Here is a 17,635-nt window from a genome sequence, read left to right on the forward strand (position 1 = left end):
ATTACCTTTCCATTACTGCAACTTAGTATATGACACACTTTTCTATATTCTATAGACATTGCAGAGGCCGTAGCAATGTTGACCAACCTTTATCTCTTCTTTCTGCTAGTCTATCGGCTGTGCCTGCGGATGACTGCGACCCACTTCGTGCCACATCTCCATTCGGCAATTTCCGCCCTAGATCGGGGGAAGTCGTCGTAATTATTATGGATCCCAATTGGACAGTGGTCTGCAAAATTATAATTAAGACATTGTAAAGCGTACATAAATACATGTATATGTATTATTTACATACGTATATATGTACACCCCTACATATACATAAACAAACTTCTGGAAATGAATTATAATTCATAAAATACATTTAACCTACAGCTCGTGTGGTAACATGGTAATTCTTGGGATAACCAAGAAATATTTCAGATGTCTTAAAATATATGTACAGTCTGAGTTACACTTCTGAGTTATAACAAACCCCATGACCTTCTTTGGGATCGCTAGAATCCAGAAGTGTTCGTGACTGTACATAATGAGTAACACTCACTCTCATATTAGGAAAGTAGGATATCATGCTTCGACTCCGAAATGTATCACTCCCAATTTGTTTTTTACAGAATTACAAAACCTACGAGTATTAGGTGATAACAGTTTGGCACAACAATTTGGACGTCCAAAATTAATTATTCACCGGAGTGCAATGAGCCCACAGATTTAAAGGCTACTAACTATTTAATAATCTGATTTCTCTCTTCTGCCATAAGGAGAATTATTTTTGTTTGATATTTGTATGTTAATTGTACTGAACAATGTAAGCTAAAAATAAATGCGAGATTAGCATAAATTGTCTGTTGCCGTAGACCTATGCATACGTAAACACACACAGACACAAATACAACGTAGCCTCTGAAATGAAATCACAAATACGATATTCGTAATAACGTCCTGTTCGTAGCTTTCCTGGTCATGACATTGTCCTCGCTTGACAAATAGGGATGTTTGTATGAGGCAGAGTTCTCGTACATGTTCATTCACGCGAAGAAACATGTAATCCAGATTTAATCTCCTTATTGCGAGCTACGAGTGCCTATTTTAAAGGTCCACGGTAATATAAGATATTTGTTTTCTGCTGTATAACGAATGAATTTTGAAGTCAAAATGACCTGATATAAGTTTCTAGTAAATACATAACAATGTAGTAAAATATACTCTATCATAGGCTTTTTCTTTATCTTTCCGGATTTGTAATATTTGTTGTTAATTTTGTAAACTAAATATATCAGATAGTATACATTTGTTACATGAGAAGGAAGGAAGAACAGTAAGCAAGAGTTCAGTTCCCTTCTTAAGAAAATATGAAAATGTATCGAAATACTCATTTTACGTGCATAAATTGAGCGACTCGGGAAAAAAAAAACACTTTATAAGCTACAAAAGTATGAAAGCGGGAAAACGCAGCTGAAAGTTCGCCCATTGCATTGAGGATTATGGGTTATCCAGATGTTTCTGCAGCTACTGAAGGCACTTCATTCACTATTATATAGCAACTGAATCCAATGTTAACTCAATGTTGAAAGTGTGTTATCAAGTTTCACTCCCCAGATGCTCAATTATGGACATGAAGTTGTAACTGCCAAACAGGAAGTATTGTTGTAACACACTATTGGCCAGTGTCCCTGGAATCTCTGGAACAAGCTAAAGCAAACAAGTCTCTGCGCAAGTAGTGACGCAAGACGGCTCCACCAATGAACACGCGAGAGGGAATGGGATTGCATGGAGGGTGGAATGACTGCTGTTACCAGCCTTGGCGTGTACTGCTTCGCTCTGCTCACTCGATTCCCCTTTTCTGCCGCTATGCTCGCCCTTCATCCAGAGAGAGACTGGACAGAGTATACCAGCCTTTGCAGCAGCATGTACTCCTCCGTTACGTTCATTCGCTTCCTCCCCTTTCTACCTCTATGCTCGGCCTTTCTCCAGAAATATCAGAGAAGGAATTACGGAGGTACTGAGTCGCATAAGCACCAGCAGAATTAAGGAGGTTCTACCGTTTTACCTAAAGGGAAGAAAGTAGAGAGAATGTGACATTCATGAAAAAAATTGAAAGATTTCAAATAATGCAGACCCAAGCGACCAGAACTTCTTGTAAGTGAGGTTGCTTTCATGGAATACTTTCAGTAGAGGGAATATAAATTAGGTTTCCAAAAGTTTTCTTTCATATCCCGCTGCTCCTGCATGTATCCAAAAGGCGAGAGTTGAGTAGAAAATTTTCAGAAGAGAAGCTACGTTTAGTTTCCATTCTTAATTAACTTCAAAACAAGAAAACATGTGATAGTGAAGCAAACAAGAGTTAAAGTTCTGAAGTACGTATTCCTGAAGTGCATCATCCTCTGATACATGAAATGAAAAGTTTGTAAATTCTTACATAAGATCTATTAACATTTCTAGTGCTTTATTAACAAAATTTGTGTGTGTTGCTTATATATATATATATATATATATATATATATATATATATATATATGCCTTTCAAAAGCTGAGTCATATTTATTTCAATTATTATTAATTTATTATTTGTAGAGGGGTTGCCTAGGAATCCATGACTTCCACGTTACAAAATTTCAAGTTAGCAATTTAAGTGTCGTAGTAACTGTTGAAACATTACTTCTATTGCAAAAAAGTAACTCTGTTACAGTCGCGCAGGAACGCGGGGTGGGGTACATGATTAAATTGAAGGGGAACCCTTAAATCCGGAGATTAAGTTGTAACCCCTGTACACTCTAAATTAATTTGACACGCGCAGGGGACTGATTCAAAAATAACACTGGTTTATAATGAAAAATCATCAGAGAAAGTAATAGGTGCTGTAGACTAGGTTTGACCCTCTGATCTCAAATCTGTGCTTAGTTTTCCCCCAGCACGTATAGCTATTGCGATGAGACAGGGTTGTGAAATTCACTCAGTGTAACGTCTAGAGATGTGCCGATCCGTTGACTTGCTAGCTGCAGCCGTCACAAGACAGCCATCTGATCAAACGGTTGAATTTAGCTGCTTTAATTTCTCACTTGCTCTGCAATAATAATAATAATAATAATAATAGAAAAAATAAATTACTTGGCTGAGCCCTACTGCTGTGATACAGGTTTACTAACTAAGGTTACTACTGCCTGCTGAAGCTGAATCCGACCAGTAACGTACGTCAGTATTTGATTCAGAGGGAGAGAAGACGGTTGTCATTGCAGGATGTGTTTGTTTTTTCTGTGAGTGTGTCACTAAAGAGACATTCACAATGCCTCAAACACCTTCCGCTACGTATGTGGTTCCTTAGCAAAGGAAGCTCAGCGACGTACAATTACACCGGAACTGAATAACATGTATCAGTTGTGCTTTGTATGTCCATTGAGTGATCAGGACAAATGTCAGGCACCCCATATTATGTGTACATCATGTTCAAATAGATTACGTAACTGGATGATCAAAATAAAATGTGAAATACAAGAAGACCAGACCCACACGACGAATTTTTACACATCCCTGAGCCTCCGGAGAGAAAGTACATGTACAAGAAATGGTTTCTGCAGATATTTCTTTTATCAAAGAGTCATGCCAAGATGAGTACATACCAGAGGAGAAAACTCCAGAACGAAAACTATTGGCATCTTTAATTTCAAGTTACAAATAAGCAAACACCTTTTTGTTGTTAATAATTATTATTGTTTGTTTCTTTAATTTTAGTGGACATTTTTAGATATATCGCGTGGCCACAATCAATGTTCCTCTGGAGCCCGTTTGATTCATCGGATTTCGGTGAATCTTGTACAAAGACTTCAGAGACCATAGGAAAGCGACTGTTATGTAAAACCTAGTTCAAATATTCACCATCAGATAGAAATTTGAAGTGTTCATTATATAAAGCTTTTGGAGCAATATGTAACCAAAGAATGGAACATGGACAGGGATACTTTTATTTTGCTTAAGACGTAAAAGAAAATTGATTTTATAGTTTATGAAATAGAGTTTTGTCATGTACTTATTATTTTATGTGCCTGTTAATAAAATAAAATATGCAGAAAATCAAACGAAAACAACATAGCCACCATCACTTTTAACTAGACATGAAAATCCATGCAAAATAATCAAGAATGAGATTTACAATCATTATGTAAGATCTAAAATTCAAAATTATCTGATTCAATTAATAAGTAACAACACCAAAATGTCTTAAAATAAATCAACTCAAATTTGATCAAATTCAAATACGACCCTTGGCGTAGTTGCGCGATGTGCTAACCACTCTACCACGGGTGTCGATTATATCTTCTTGGGATCAACGAGAGGATCATGTTGGATACTGTGTGGGACTCCACACAAATTAGAACTGAAAATAAGTCAATTCTTAGCCCTCTCTGCTTCTACCTATGCTCCTCTTCCAGTGGATATTCAGAACAAGTAAGCAGTGATCAATATAAAAAATGATAATAACAAGTGTTTTCTATGGTGTGTCTTGGCGAAACTTCACCCAGTTCATTGAGAAAACAACCCAGAGCGAGTTCATCTTTATATGCAGTATGAGACAGAGTTTGAGTGTGCTATGTCGGATAACCAATATCTTGTTGCTATATCAGATATAACAAAATTTGAAAAACAAGTAACACAACCCTTGGCAATCAATGTGTATGCCTATACAGAGAATAATTTTGTATATCCCTCAGAATACGCACCGTCAATAATGATAATGCTACTGTCATTGATTTGTTACTTATTTAAGATGAGAAGAATTTCCATTACTGTCTTATTCGCAATCTTTCTCGTCTGGTTAGAAGTCAAATTACCAAACATAACGGGGAAATTAAGATTAGTCATAGATGTTTGACTACATTTGATAATCGTATTCAACAGAACTATGTCAAATTTAATATTCAAGAAATTAATAACCAAAAACTTGAAGAGCACAAACTATTCTATGGTGAAAACATGCCTGTGCGTATAATTATGCCCAAACCAAGAGAGGTTGAGAAATTCAAACAACACAATGCCCTGTTGGAGTATCAAACTATAATAGTAGCAGATTTTGAGGCATTTCTCAAACCATTCAACTATTCAGACCCTGAAATATCTTCTACTACACCTTATCAGGTTCATGAGGTTTGTAGTTATAGTTATGTAGTTGTGTGGTGCAATTCTTTAAAACCTAATGAGCCTTATGTATACCGAGGACTCAATTCTGTCAAATACTTTTTCCACAAATTTAAAAAAGAGGCAACAAAAATTGGTAGTGTATTATCTGCAGTGCAACCAAAAGCTACTATATCTGCAGCCGAAAAGCAATTATATGATGCTACTGAGATCTGTCCACAGTGCAATTCATATTTTTCAGATGACGATAAGAAAATTTATCACCATTGCCATTTCACGGGAAAAAAATCTTGGGGTATTATGCTATGAATGAAGATAACATGTTCTGTAACCTAACAGGAAGTAAACAAACGGTACGAAAAATGGTAGGAAGAAAATGGAATCAAGTGGAAGTGGTCATATCGAATTTTGTCTCAGCTTACATGTCAAATATTTGCAAATCTAGTCACCAAGTTGGCATCTACAATTTAGTGTATCCACTTCACCTTTCTGATACTAGTTGTCTGTGACACAATGAACAGATGACAAAACAGAAATGAAAGAAGTCAAAATTCCAAAGGTAAGCAACACATAATATAATTTATATTCAGGGCATTATGAGGAAAGTGACAAAAATGATTATAAATACAGGGATATTGTTTGATTGATTGATAGAGTTGGTGTTTTAAGTCCACTTTATGCACAGTAAGGCTAATCTGGACTGGACCTACAGTTTAAAGTGGGATCCGAACCACTATATGCCTTCACCGGAAATCGAACCCGGGATCCTTCATTACAAGGCGACGACGATACCACTGCGCCATTGGGGAGGCACTTAAATAAATACAGGGATATGAACACAGGGATATAAGTACCGGGCGTCCATTTCGATCTGCAGCCGAGAGATCGGGAGAAGCGTGGCGGGCGGCACTGACGGAGATGCCGACATTTGCGGCCTGAAATGCCCGCTTATTTTTATGGACATATGCAGACATTTATATAAATATTGCAAAACGAGCACTAACCTGTGTTATAAGAGTATGGTTTTAATTTTAGTAGCTTAGTGACTGTATGTGCCGATGATTTTGACACGCCCACCTCTTGTGAAACACGGCGTAGAGGTTTGTTTGGAGAACGTTCTAACGCTGCACCAATATCATCGAGTTTTGCTTCGGTTAGAATCCGTCGTTTTTGCTTAGGTGTTTTAAAATTTAACGATACAGTTTCTCGTAATTTAAGGACAAGATGTCTAACCGTATCTCTGTGTGGAGTTGAAACGCATGGGACTTTCTGTACAAATTACCTACACACGTCTCTACACGAGTTTGTTTTCACGTAGGTACGTGTCATACATAAAAAATCTTTGTTCTAACGTGAATCTTGCGGCTGGCATTCCAGTCGTCTCAATGACACGTCACACATACACACTACAATAACACAAACAAGTAACTGCAAGTAACCAAGAATAACACTCTTGCGCACAGTACGAAATTAACACGCTCTTGGTTTACATTGCTCGCCACTATATTTACAACTGTGTCTTCATCTAGTCGCGAAGGAACAAAAAACTCGAGCTCGGATATTTCGGATTGCGAGGAAGCTCACGAAAACCATTCACTTTTATCGGTTTCGTCTGCAGTGTAATCCTGATACAGTGTTGCACATTCGAAACCTCCAAACGATTCCCATCGCCACAAAACTCTTTCAAGGATATAAACTTAAGCAGGACGTTACTTATCAAAACCATGATTAAAATGCTTTTTTATCTGTGGCTCTTAACATCGTTTCTATAGCGTATTTATTTGTGTATATAAGAGCAGAACTTGGATGAATTACAGAAGAACTTTTGCGTGTTATAACACAGGTTAGTGATCGTTTTGCAATATTTATATAAATGTCTGCATATGTCTATAAAAATAAGTGGGCATTACAGGCCGCAAATGTCGGCTTCTCCGTCAGCGCCGCCCGCCACGCTTCTCCCGATCTCTCGGCTGCAGATCGAAATGGACGCACGGTAGTAGTAAAACAAACTCTCCCACGACTGTGTTTATCTATGCACCGGATACACATGTAATAATTTGCAACTGTGAACAGGGCAGTATATTCGCTACTGATTCATCATTAGATTGTTACTTTGGTTGTGCGTGTTTTAGACGTAATGTAACAACGTGAACCTCGGATAATTCCGCTATCAGCACAAAAGTACCAAGGCATCTGGACACAAACCTGTAGATATCAACCTTGCAACGAGATTTGCAAATATAATTGACATGTAGTTGGGCGTTAACGGCCACATGTAAGCTGAAAGTCCAATAAAATTTATTGTTGTTGATATTTGATATGTAGGCTGAGACAAAATCCGATATTTACAATTCATTTTGAATACGTTTTTTACCATTTCTCATATCGTTGGTTCACTTCCCCCTTCCCCTGAGATGACTGCTGATATTGTGGCTTGTAGGCTTCATATTCGTTGTACTGGACGCGTTTCTCCCTTCGTTTTACAGCCAATAATGTGGTTGGTATTTTGTCATTTTTCACAAAATTTGTATGTTCCTTGCAACACTACTGTGCGTTGTTTCGCAGCAGGAAATCATGTCACAGATACGATCAAATGTTGTGTTGGTTTGCCAGAATCCAGGAGGCAAAACGGTATTTTTTTCAACGGCTGTAGCGTCGAATCGACGCACCAACGAGAAGAATGTTACGAGAAAAGTTGTTTGTTTTAATGCCCTCTATACGAATCTGTGGTCCGTGGGCGCCATTAAAATGACACCCTGTATAATGATACTAGCAATATTTTAGCTCTGTACATTCATTTTCCACCCACAGAATGTACAGTGAACATTGATTGATTGTATGTTGTTATAAGTACACTTTATGCACAGATAGGATAAACGGGACTGAACCTACAGTTTGAAGTGGGATCCGAACCACAGTGCGATGTGCCTCCACCGGTTATAGAACCCGGGAACTATTGATTACAAGGCGACCACGTTATCACTACGCCATCGGGGAGGCCATGTTCATACAGTGAACAGATATTTTGAATTTTTACTACTTTTTCGCTCATAACGAAATATTGTGTTTTTTTAATATTTGCATGTTTTCTGAAAAAAAAATTGTAACGAAGTGCGAAGATAGTAGAGACTTAATTTGACACGGAAAATGATTAGGGATATAATTTCTTGTTTTAATGAAAATTTCACCGTAAGATGACCATTACTGTAGTAGGGCTAAATCACTGACCACCTGCTACTGCTTCTAAATTAGATACACAGCTACAAAAATACAAGGGCTGTTCAAGAAGGAACCGAACTTTTAAACAATTGAGGAAATGGTGATGTTACCGAGCTATTTGGGCATGTCTCCTTCCCTCCACTGTGCACACAACGCTCACAGCGTTTCTTCCAGTCCTGGAATGCCTGCTGGAACTCCAGTTTGGGAATGTCCTATAGATTCCGTAGTGGATTATCCTTGATCTGTTCCATTGTCTGGAATCTGTGACCTTTGAGGGTAGATTTCAACTTGGGGAAGAGGAGGATGTCTGCTGGTGTAAATCAGGAAAGCAGGCCGGTTGTGAGACAACAGGCTGGTCCTTTGCCAAAATCTCTCGAGCAACGAGTGAGAATGAGCACGTGTATTATCGTGATGAACCATCCAAAACTCGTTCTGCCACATCTGTGACCCATTTCGCCGTACCTATTCTTGTAATCATTGAATGACGTAAAATTAGAATGCTGCATTCATTGTGGAACCACACGGCACAAACTCTGGATGATCGAAGAAGACGATCAACATCACTTTAACATGGGATGTATGTACGTACTCAATCCTGACTTTTTTGGGCCGTGGTGAGGACTCTCTGACCCACTGTGATAATTTGATCTTAGTTTCCACATGTTATCCTTACACCCATGTTCTGTGTTTTCTGCAATTTGACACATAATTTTACACATACTCGCTACTCTTCAAGTTCCTTCATGGTAGAGTAACTGAACATCGCCGCGGGAGCTCAACACACCTGCACTCAACACAATCTACTGCTTTACTACTGTTGGCAATAGGTTTGAAACTGATGCAAGTTAATAACTTAGGACACCGCTAGGCACCACCACTGTCGGTTCTCTTAAAATAATGTATATACATACTTTACATAAAGAGTACGGTTTCCTATTGAACAGGCCTTGTACTAATCTTCTAGATCTATGCTGATATTTTGTGAAGGAAGCGTGTGTGAAGGAAAATAACTGAAGATTTGACTTTGGTTCTAGGAATTGAAGATATTCATCAGTCAGTCAGAATGGCGAGTCTAATTGGTGTTGAAGGAGGCCATTCCTTGGGAAGCAGCCTGGGCGTCCTCAGAATGTTTTATCAGCTGGGAGTCAGATATTTGCTTCTCACTCTCACCTGCAATACTCCTTGGTGAGTACAACTTTTGTTTCGGGGAAACAGAATACAAGAACTTGTAATCAGTAAGCTTCATATTAACGGAATGTATTAGTAAGAACTGTTAGAGATTAGGTTAAGTGCCATGACTATTAACTATTCGGAGAGTTTCAATCAACTATGTTATCGAATTTTGTAGAGCAGAGCGGCGATGATTACGTTCAGGAATGTCTCGAGATTTTTTTAAAAAAGACAAAAAATATATAGATGTACAGTCACGGCAATAAATATGGGACACCTAGGTACTCAAATACTCTTTTCCTGCAATACTGAAACCGATACACTTCAATTCATACACAGCACCGGGAATCTGTGGAGCAAGATCGCACATAACGGAAGAGAAGGTAGAAAGCGAGTGGGCTGTTAGCTGCAGCCGCATGTCCTTCTTCATGCACTCACCTCCCCCTCATGCATTCATTGGTCGACACCCCTCGAGTCACTACTTGCGCAGATACTTGTTTTCGTTCCCTTGCTACAGAGATTACCGGAATAGATTGTAGTATTGAAACTTAAAGCACATAAATAATGAATTTATATTGTACACAATGGTCTGCGTTTAACAATTTTAATCTATCTTCCTCCACACTCACACATGTATCTTTTACAAATAATGTATGCTATTGAACAATTCGAACAATACTTTGTTCACACAGGACACGTCCGTTTCTCTACCCATTCAAATTTCTTAGGTTATGATGCTCAATAGTTTGTTTATTCTTTTAATTTTCGCGCTAAATATTCAGTTTATTGTTCATTCGGTGTCTTTCAACATGCACTGGATTAAGGCCAATCAGAGCTATCTGTCGATCTAATGTTTTATTCACATTATGTTTGGAAACTTGTTAAGCCATTAACGGTAAAATAGCATTAATAAATTGAGACCCATAATTATTATCAAACAAATTGTCCATTATCAACGTTCAAGCACTTTACGCAGTTTGGGATTCAATTATTCTGGAAATTGTCCGCTAATATATATGAGCTCGAGTGTACAATACCCCGCTTTATTGGAAGATAACTATTTTCATTCATATTTTGTATCTGAAATGATTACTAGCCTTGCAATCGCTCACATTTTACGTATGTATAATTGATTGGAGAAATCTATTTTTGGCTATCTTTTAACAATTTGAAATTTTCACTTGTTATTTATAACTGGTATTCTCAGTGCATTTTTGTGAATAAAAATTCAAATAAATTCATTTCATATTTGATTAATGGGAAATCGAAATATGTGCAGTCTCACTGATGGGCGGGTGTGGCAACATATCACAGACTGTCATATATTGTTCAAACAGAAAACGGTAATGATATGATTGATTTCAGATTGAATGTCCTCGTGATATTTGAGTGATTTATGACGTTTATTATATGTATTATACTGGGTGGTCCAAAAGTCCAGGAACGGGCACATATCGTGAGAAATACACATCGAATCGGAAAACGAAAAAATACCTTTTCAATAAGTGAAAGAAAGCTATTCAATCATATCACACTTGATTCCCCACACCCGACTCCTGGGGGTAGGGCGGGGGACAACTATGAAATTTTAAAACAAAAGCCTCATTTTGTATTGTAGAATCGCAAAGAGGACTTCATTACGAGTCCAACGAGCTATCAACCATGCTCATAGCTGAATTAGGAACGGAGATATGGCGATTGTAATTATTTTTCGCAAAAAAAGAAAGAAAAAATGACGCTCTGCCCTAATTGAGCTAGAGTCAAAGAGTTTCTATTTAAAATTTCACAGTTGCCCCTCGCCCAACCACCAGGGGGCGGAGGTGGGGAATCAAGTGTGATATCATTGAATAGCTTTCTTTCACTTATTAAAAAGGTATTTTTTCGTTTTCCGATTCGATGTGTATTTTTCACGATATGTGACCGTTCCGGGACTTTTGGACAACCCGGTATATCTGCTACATGCGATACTATAACATTGAAATAAATTAGGAAAGTAAAACATGTTTCAATATCGCAAAATCTACTTGTCACGCTGCTCTTCTCGCATTTAAAGTTATAAAGTTTAATTCAAGAGACTGGCTTTTAAGGTGAATTACTAGTGGCCGCGATTTAGTTCCAGAACTGAGGGAAAGGTGCCAAAACTGGGGGCGGGGGGAGCAATATCATTTTAATATATAAAGAAACATATCAAGAATTTTCTTTTTTGGTCGCTTTGCTCTTCGTACTGCCTTTTCTCCAAGTGATATCAGATTTATATTTGTTGCCTATATGTAGGTAATGTGTAGGATTTGTACGTACCAAGTTTTTTACAATAGCAATTTGGAAAGTTCAAACAATTCGTAAATACTCATTTGGAGTTTAGAAGAAGTGATTTGCTTCGAAAAAAAAACTTTTCTCAGTATTCAGTAATCAATTCATTTATGAAAAAGCGTTTTTCAGCAATGGTGTTCCATTATGTTTAAGCAGATGCATCCATTTACAGTGTTGTTCTGTTAGAAAAATAATGTGCAATTTATTTTAATTGCACACAGTAATCATTGTTTCTGTCTCTTTGATCTAATAGAATAGTCAAGGGTTTCCGCAGAGCTGGGCCAGAGAGAGCTCCTGATCCCTGAGATATCTGGAAAAAGTACATGTAATTCGAACATTGAAACTGGAGCGATATTTTATTACAAATAATATTGTTTTCTGTGATTTACAGCTTGTAAGTTACAGCAATTAACTGCCTTGTTCGACAAAAAACGAGAGAATGTTTTACAGGAGACATTAAAATCATGTTGACTGCCTTGACTCGGAGTGTGGGGAATGCGAAAAGTCAGGGCTGTTTGTCGACAAAGTGATAGATGTTTGTGGAAATGAAGCAAGGATAATCTAGTTCCTATTTAAATAGTGGACTCAAATCTAAATTGTCAATAATGCCAAAGTATTTTTAAGTCAATTTCAATTTTACGATTTGTAAATTTATAATAAAATATAATAATAATATTAATAATAATAATAACAACAACAACAACAAAATTAAAATTTACGTTTCTATAACAGAACGCCAAGATATGAAATCCTACTATCTCTCCTGCGGTCGGTCATCTGTAGCTGAAGCTGAATACGAAATTATATTCTCTTCCCTGTCTCAAAAATCTCTAGCAATAGTTCTGAATATGGTAGAGACACAGGTGTAGAAACTCCTGACAATTTAAGATCCCTTTGCATTCAGGCACATGTTATGAAAACTTCTCTTTCGTAGCTTATGGGAGATGAAATTTGCAACATGAAATGCACATTGTGTGTAGGAGAGGATATCATAAAGGTTAAATTTCCTCCGGCAATCGAAAAAGCGATATCCCTACTTTCCACTTTCAAAGAAACACACACCGGTGCGTTTGCTTGCCTTAAACCTTTGAAGCGAATGTTGACAGCTGACTCTTTTCTGACTCTGATTTTAATAAACTTAGTTTTGCAGATTTGTCGGGTTTGAATGAGGATGAATAAACAAGGGACTGTATAAAACGCAAAAGTTCATGCAAGCCTTTGTGGAAAGTGAGAGTAAAATGTGTATCTCATGATTTCTTGCATGTCCATGTCCTGGAACTCTTATCATGGGCGTCACCAGAAATGATATTCGGGCAATTGATAAAACTTTGCGATGGTACAATTTAACATCCTTGGATGCAATGGTTTCTTCCATTGCATCGGCGGACAGTGGTCACTGCCGATGATGCACGAATATTAGGGAGCCGCTACCTTCAGTATTAAGAACTAATCCTTCGGTAGATACAACCAAATACCAATGACACAATCACCACAGTCCGCCTCCAGCCAGCTGAAGGTTTTCATTGCAAATAAATAGAAATACTTAAATAAAAAGATTGGAAACAATTTTACTTGAGTTTAATGTTGATTAAAAGATAAGTAAAGAAGAAAGTTTGTAGGTACACAAGTTCTAGTTCTTCCTGATTAAAATTTCGAAAGGGGATGATTATTGTATCACCTGGGCTGCCGCACTGATGTTTAATTTTGTTTTTTTACTCCCTCCATGGGTTCCTGGGCGACACTGCCGTGGTGCAGCTCCTATTCTTGCGTCCCGATGTCCTTTATCAAAACGCCGGTTCTACATTGCTCAAACCGATCAATTTTTGCATTTAGTTCCTTGCTCACACTCGTATATATATTATAACACTGTCCGCACAATAAACTTGTACATTCGGTACAGAAAATAAGCAAAACTTGGATGTCAACTTGTTTTCGTCACCTCACACACTTAGGTATCTTAGCACTGTCCACAACAATATTTCGTACATTCGGTACTGTTCTTTGATGAGTCAGAACTAGCACTGCTTAGTGGTCACCGACGGATCTCGATGGTGTTCGACACCTCCGTCCTTATTCGTACTCGAGTCGAAACTGTTTCCACAAAATTTAGAAGATTATGGTTATGCCGAAATTGAGTTGACATTGTAAATTCTATTGGTGGGAATTTGGAGGGAAAAGTTACAAGCAGCAAAGGACATTTTGCAGTGATGTCAAACCTCCTATGATTTCAGGCAATATATTCCTGTTACACCAAAGCAAAGTATCCAACCACATTATTATATTACTATAATTCTAGTGTCACATCTTTGGAGTTTGCAACCAGTACAGGAGGTTGCAAACCAGATGATCGGCACGTATAAAAGGGGTTATTGTGAGAAAATGAGTTTTATGACTTGTGTCGCCAGAATGGCTGGAGAGAGACACACAGTTGACAGTAGCAGTGGCTGCCTCTGGGTCATTAGTGGAAAGATGACTAGAAGAGAGAGCTAGGGTTAGCCGATAGTTGCCAGGTTTAACATATTCGAAAAAACGTTTAGTGTAAAGACATAGGGATTTCAGAAGTAAAGATGGGTGTGCTGCGAGGCTAGACTCGGGGCGAATCCGTTATGGGCCATGTGTGGCGAATTAGGGTTTGCGAGGGAGAATCTTACAGCAATACTGGCAAGAAGTTGCTGCAAAATCAGAAAAATGCTGGAAAGATCTAGAAATATGAAGAAATGTTAGAATTCTTGACTGATATTAGAAAATAATTAGAAATGAAGTATATATATGAACAGAACGGTTCCAACTTGAATAGCAGAAACAATAACAATATTGTTATTGTTATGCTTATGCTTATTATTAAAAAAATAACTATTATAAACAAATAAACACAACTTTAATTACAATTTTATTATTATTATTATTATTATTATTATTATTATTATTATAACCTTGATGAGACTTTCCAACTCTATCCACCAGTTGAGTGAATATCCTGTAGAACTGTTTTGATATCAACTTTTGCACATCTCGTTCAAAAGAAAGCTTTAGACGTTAGGCGGAAATTTTAGCTGCATTGTTAATGTTGTGTTAATGTGGCCTCTCATATAAAAATATTTTTTTTTAATTTTGAAAAGTGTGAAATAATTTATTTTTGGTTAAATGCTAGAAAAAGAAACGTGAACTCGCTCCTGGATTTTACACTAAATTTTATCGATCTAAAGCACTTTTTATTTTATTATTCAACTGATTTCTTTATGTTATTAACTATAGAAGTAACTTGATTTCTTTCTTTGTAACTTGAAATGAACTATGTTCATTTCCAGGGGGTTTGACTGACCTTTTCGATCCCCCCTCCCCACTCCCGGTCCCCATGGCTCTTATGTCAATCATTGGATGTCTAACAAATGAACAGAAAATGAACAACATGTTGTGAGACACTAATGTAGAAACTCTAGATCGAACAACACATTGGTATCTATGCAGAATGGTTTCATTTGTGGCCCTTAAGTCGCGACTAATGTATAAAAGTAGGCAAGCAATGTAAAATAAGCAAAAATATAAATAAACGACCATACACTCTCCGACAATTCTAGGTTGCAAACACTCCAATGAGAGCCAATTGGGCCACTACAACCCAGAAGTGTCGGTGACTGTACATATATAAGTATGGTGAGAAAGAACTTTTTCTCCTTACTTTATTTGTCAGAGCCATTCTAAAGTGTCCTAAAACACAAAAAAATGTACTTCATTATACTTTCACGAGTTAAGAAAACTATTCCCTTCTTACTTGAATTTTGCAATATCAGTTTCTTTATCTAGTTCAGAAAATGGAGAAATTATTACGTACACGTTGAATGGTTTGTATGGTCAATTTTTCTGTAGAGGAAACGAAATAAAATAAAGAAAGAAACATGTAATGATCGATGTAAACATTAATTGAACCGGTCACGCGAACAATGTTGTATCCAACAGAACCCAATTGCCACAGAAACAACAAACCATTCACTTATGTTTCTTTCTCTTAAACCAAAACCACTCATTTTTTTTAACGTAATGTGTCTGTCGTCTCTGCTGGCAAAGGTATTGTTCGCTACGTTGTTCCTGTGACCGATTTAACTGTAAAACGCTAGTGAATAATAAGTAATTGTGTGTACATATATATATGTGTGTCTATCCACTTGGCAGAGTGGTTGTTCGCAAATTAGCCGAAAGTGGAACAAAAGGGAAAGTAAAATAATGCACATCAATATGTATATCTATATATATATACATATATATATATATATATATATATATGTGTGTGTGTGTGGGGGGTATGTATGTATGTAATCAAAGTATCCTGTAATCATCGTTACAAGACTCTTTAATGCCATTGCAAGATGTAATAATATATTGTATTTATTGGCCTAAAAAAAGATGAAGTTTTTCGTGACATTTGCAAGGATATCAATTTCCCTTTTATATTTTCTATGACATACTTTTCCTTAAGGAAGAAACACAGTTTCCTGCAAACAAGAAAATAAACTTCCTTTACTTATGCTTGCTTCAACACTCCGCAACACCGTGAGTAGAACAATGCCTTCTTAAAACAGATAAATCATTCAAGTGCTTTGATTTTTAAGCGCTAGATTTGAGGTTAACTACTAACCTACAGTTAACTCCGAGTCTCGTTACTTGCTCCGTCCTCCATGCCTTTGAGTTTGGTGCAATGGAAGACGATCACAAATCGAGAATGACCCTGACCTATGAATTTTCAAACTTGCGAGGTTGTTCAAGGTTGGTGCAAACGAGCATCAGATACTTAACAATTTCACTACATTTTGTAAATTGGATAATTTTTGATCTAATCAACATGAAACTCAAATGTTGTTCCTGACTTGTTTCAATTTCTGTTCTTGTTTGAAGTCTACTTTATGCACATATAGTCTAATCGGGACTGGCCTTCACTTTAAAGAGGAATCCGAGCAACTACGTGCCAGCAAAGGTTATCGAAACACTCGGTCCATTAATTACAAGGCTAGGAAGATACCACAATGCTATCGAGAAAGCCTTGTTCTCGACCTGTGACAACCCACCCTACAATATGAAGTAATATAGACTTAACACTTGTTACCCTTAAACTGCTAGTGAAATCATTGATTTCACCCTCTCAATAGTAAATCTTTACAAGTACTGAATAAACAAAATGTTTTGTTTGAGTTTTCTATCGTATGTTTTGCATGCATTTGTTACAATCTTTATTGCGTATTTCCCCTAATTATCATAGTTTCAGCTTTTCTTAATTTTCTATTTCCTATATTGGAATCTCATTTTTAAATAAGTTTCGAACTCATTCCACTTTGATTTTTTCGCTGCTGATCTAAAAATCATATCAATAATAATTAAAGCTGAGCCGATACCACTTTCAACCGATATCGATACTCTTATCGATTCCCACCGATCAAGATAATTTAAACGTGCAATAATTTATATTTGTTCAAAAGTTTCATAAATATAGGTGTGTAAATATCATTCTCCAATTATATGCATCAATTAACCTAGAAATTGGCTTCATAATATTCAAGAATAACATTAGAAAATTCTAATAGATATTACGTAATCTCAAGATATAGTTGTTTGTGCAACATAGAAGCAAAATAAAAGAAAGTTGGAATTTTGCATAATTTGCAGGATAATTAGACTCGGTGGAAGCGTCGCGCTGCATTCTTGCGGGCCCCGTGAAAAAACAATATGCCGTAAATGTATCGGCTGGTATAGGTAGATGAATCGGGATGTAAATTTAAAAGTGGCAACACTGTTAGGAAAAGGTGATAACACAGTG

The 17,635-nt window shown here is 37.0% G+C and overlaps 1 protein-coding gene across 1 annotated transcript in view; it reads left to right on the plus strand.

Moving 5' to 3' along the window:
- The window catches only part of LOC145979968 (dipeptidase 1-like), a 109,059-nt gene that overhangs the window by 75,498 nt on the left and 15,926 nt on the right, over positions 1-17,635 (plus strand). Inside the window, exon 2 of the mRNA XM_083112906.1 lies at positions 9,384-9,534. Coding sequence (XP_082969032.1) covers positions 9,384-9,534 — 151 coding nt within the window. The remainder of the gene's footprint in view (positions 1-9,383; positions 9,535-17,635) is intronic.

Source organism: Lepisma saccharinum, chromosome 27 (genome assembly GCF_977018435.1).
Source record: "Lepisma saccharinum chromosome 27, izLepSacc3.1, whole genome shotgun sequence".
Classification (NCBI taxonomy): domain Eukaryota; kingdom Metazoa; phylum Arthropoda; class Insecta; order Zygentoma; family Lepismatidae; genus Lepisma; species Lepisma saccharinum.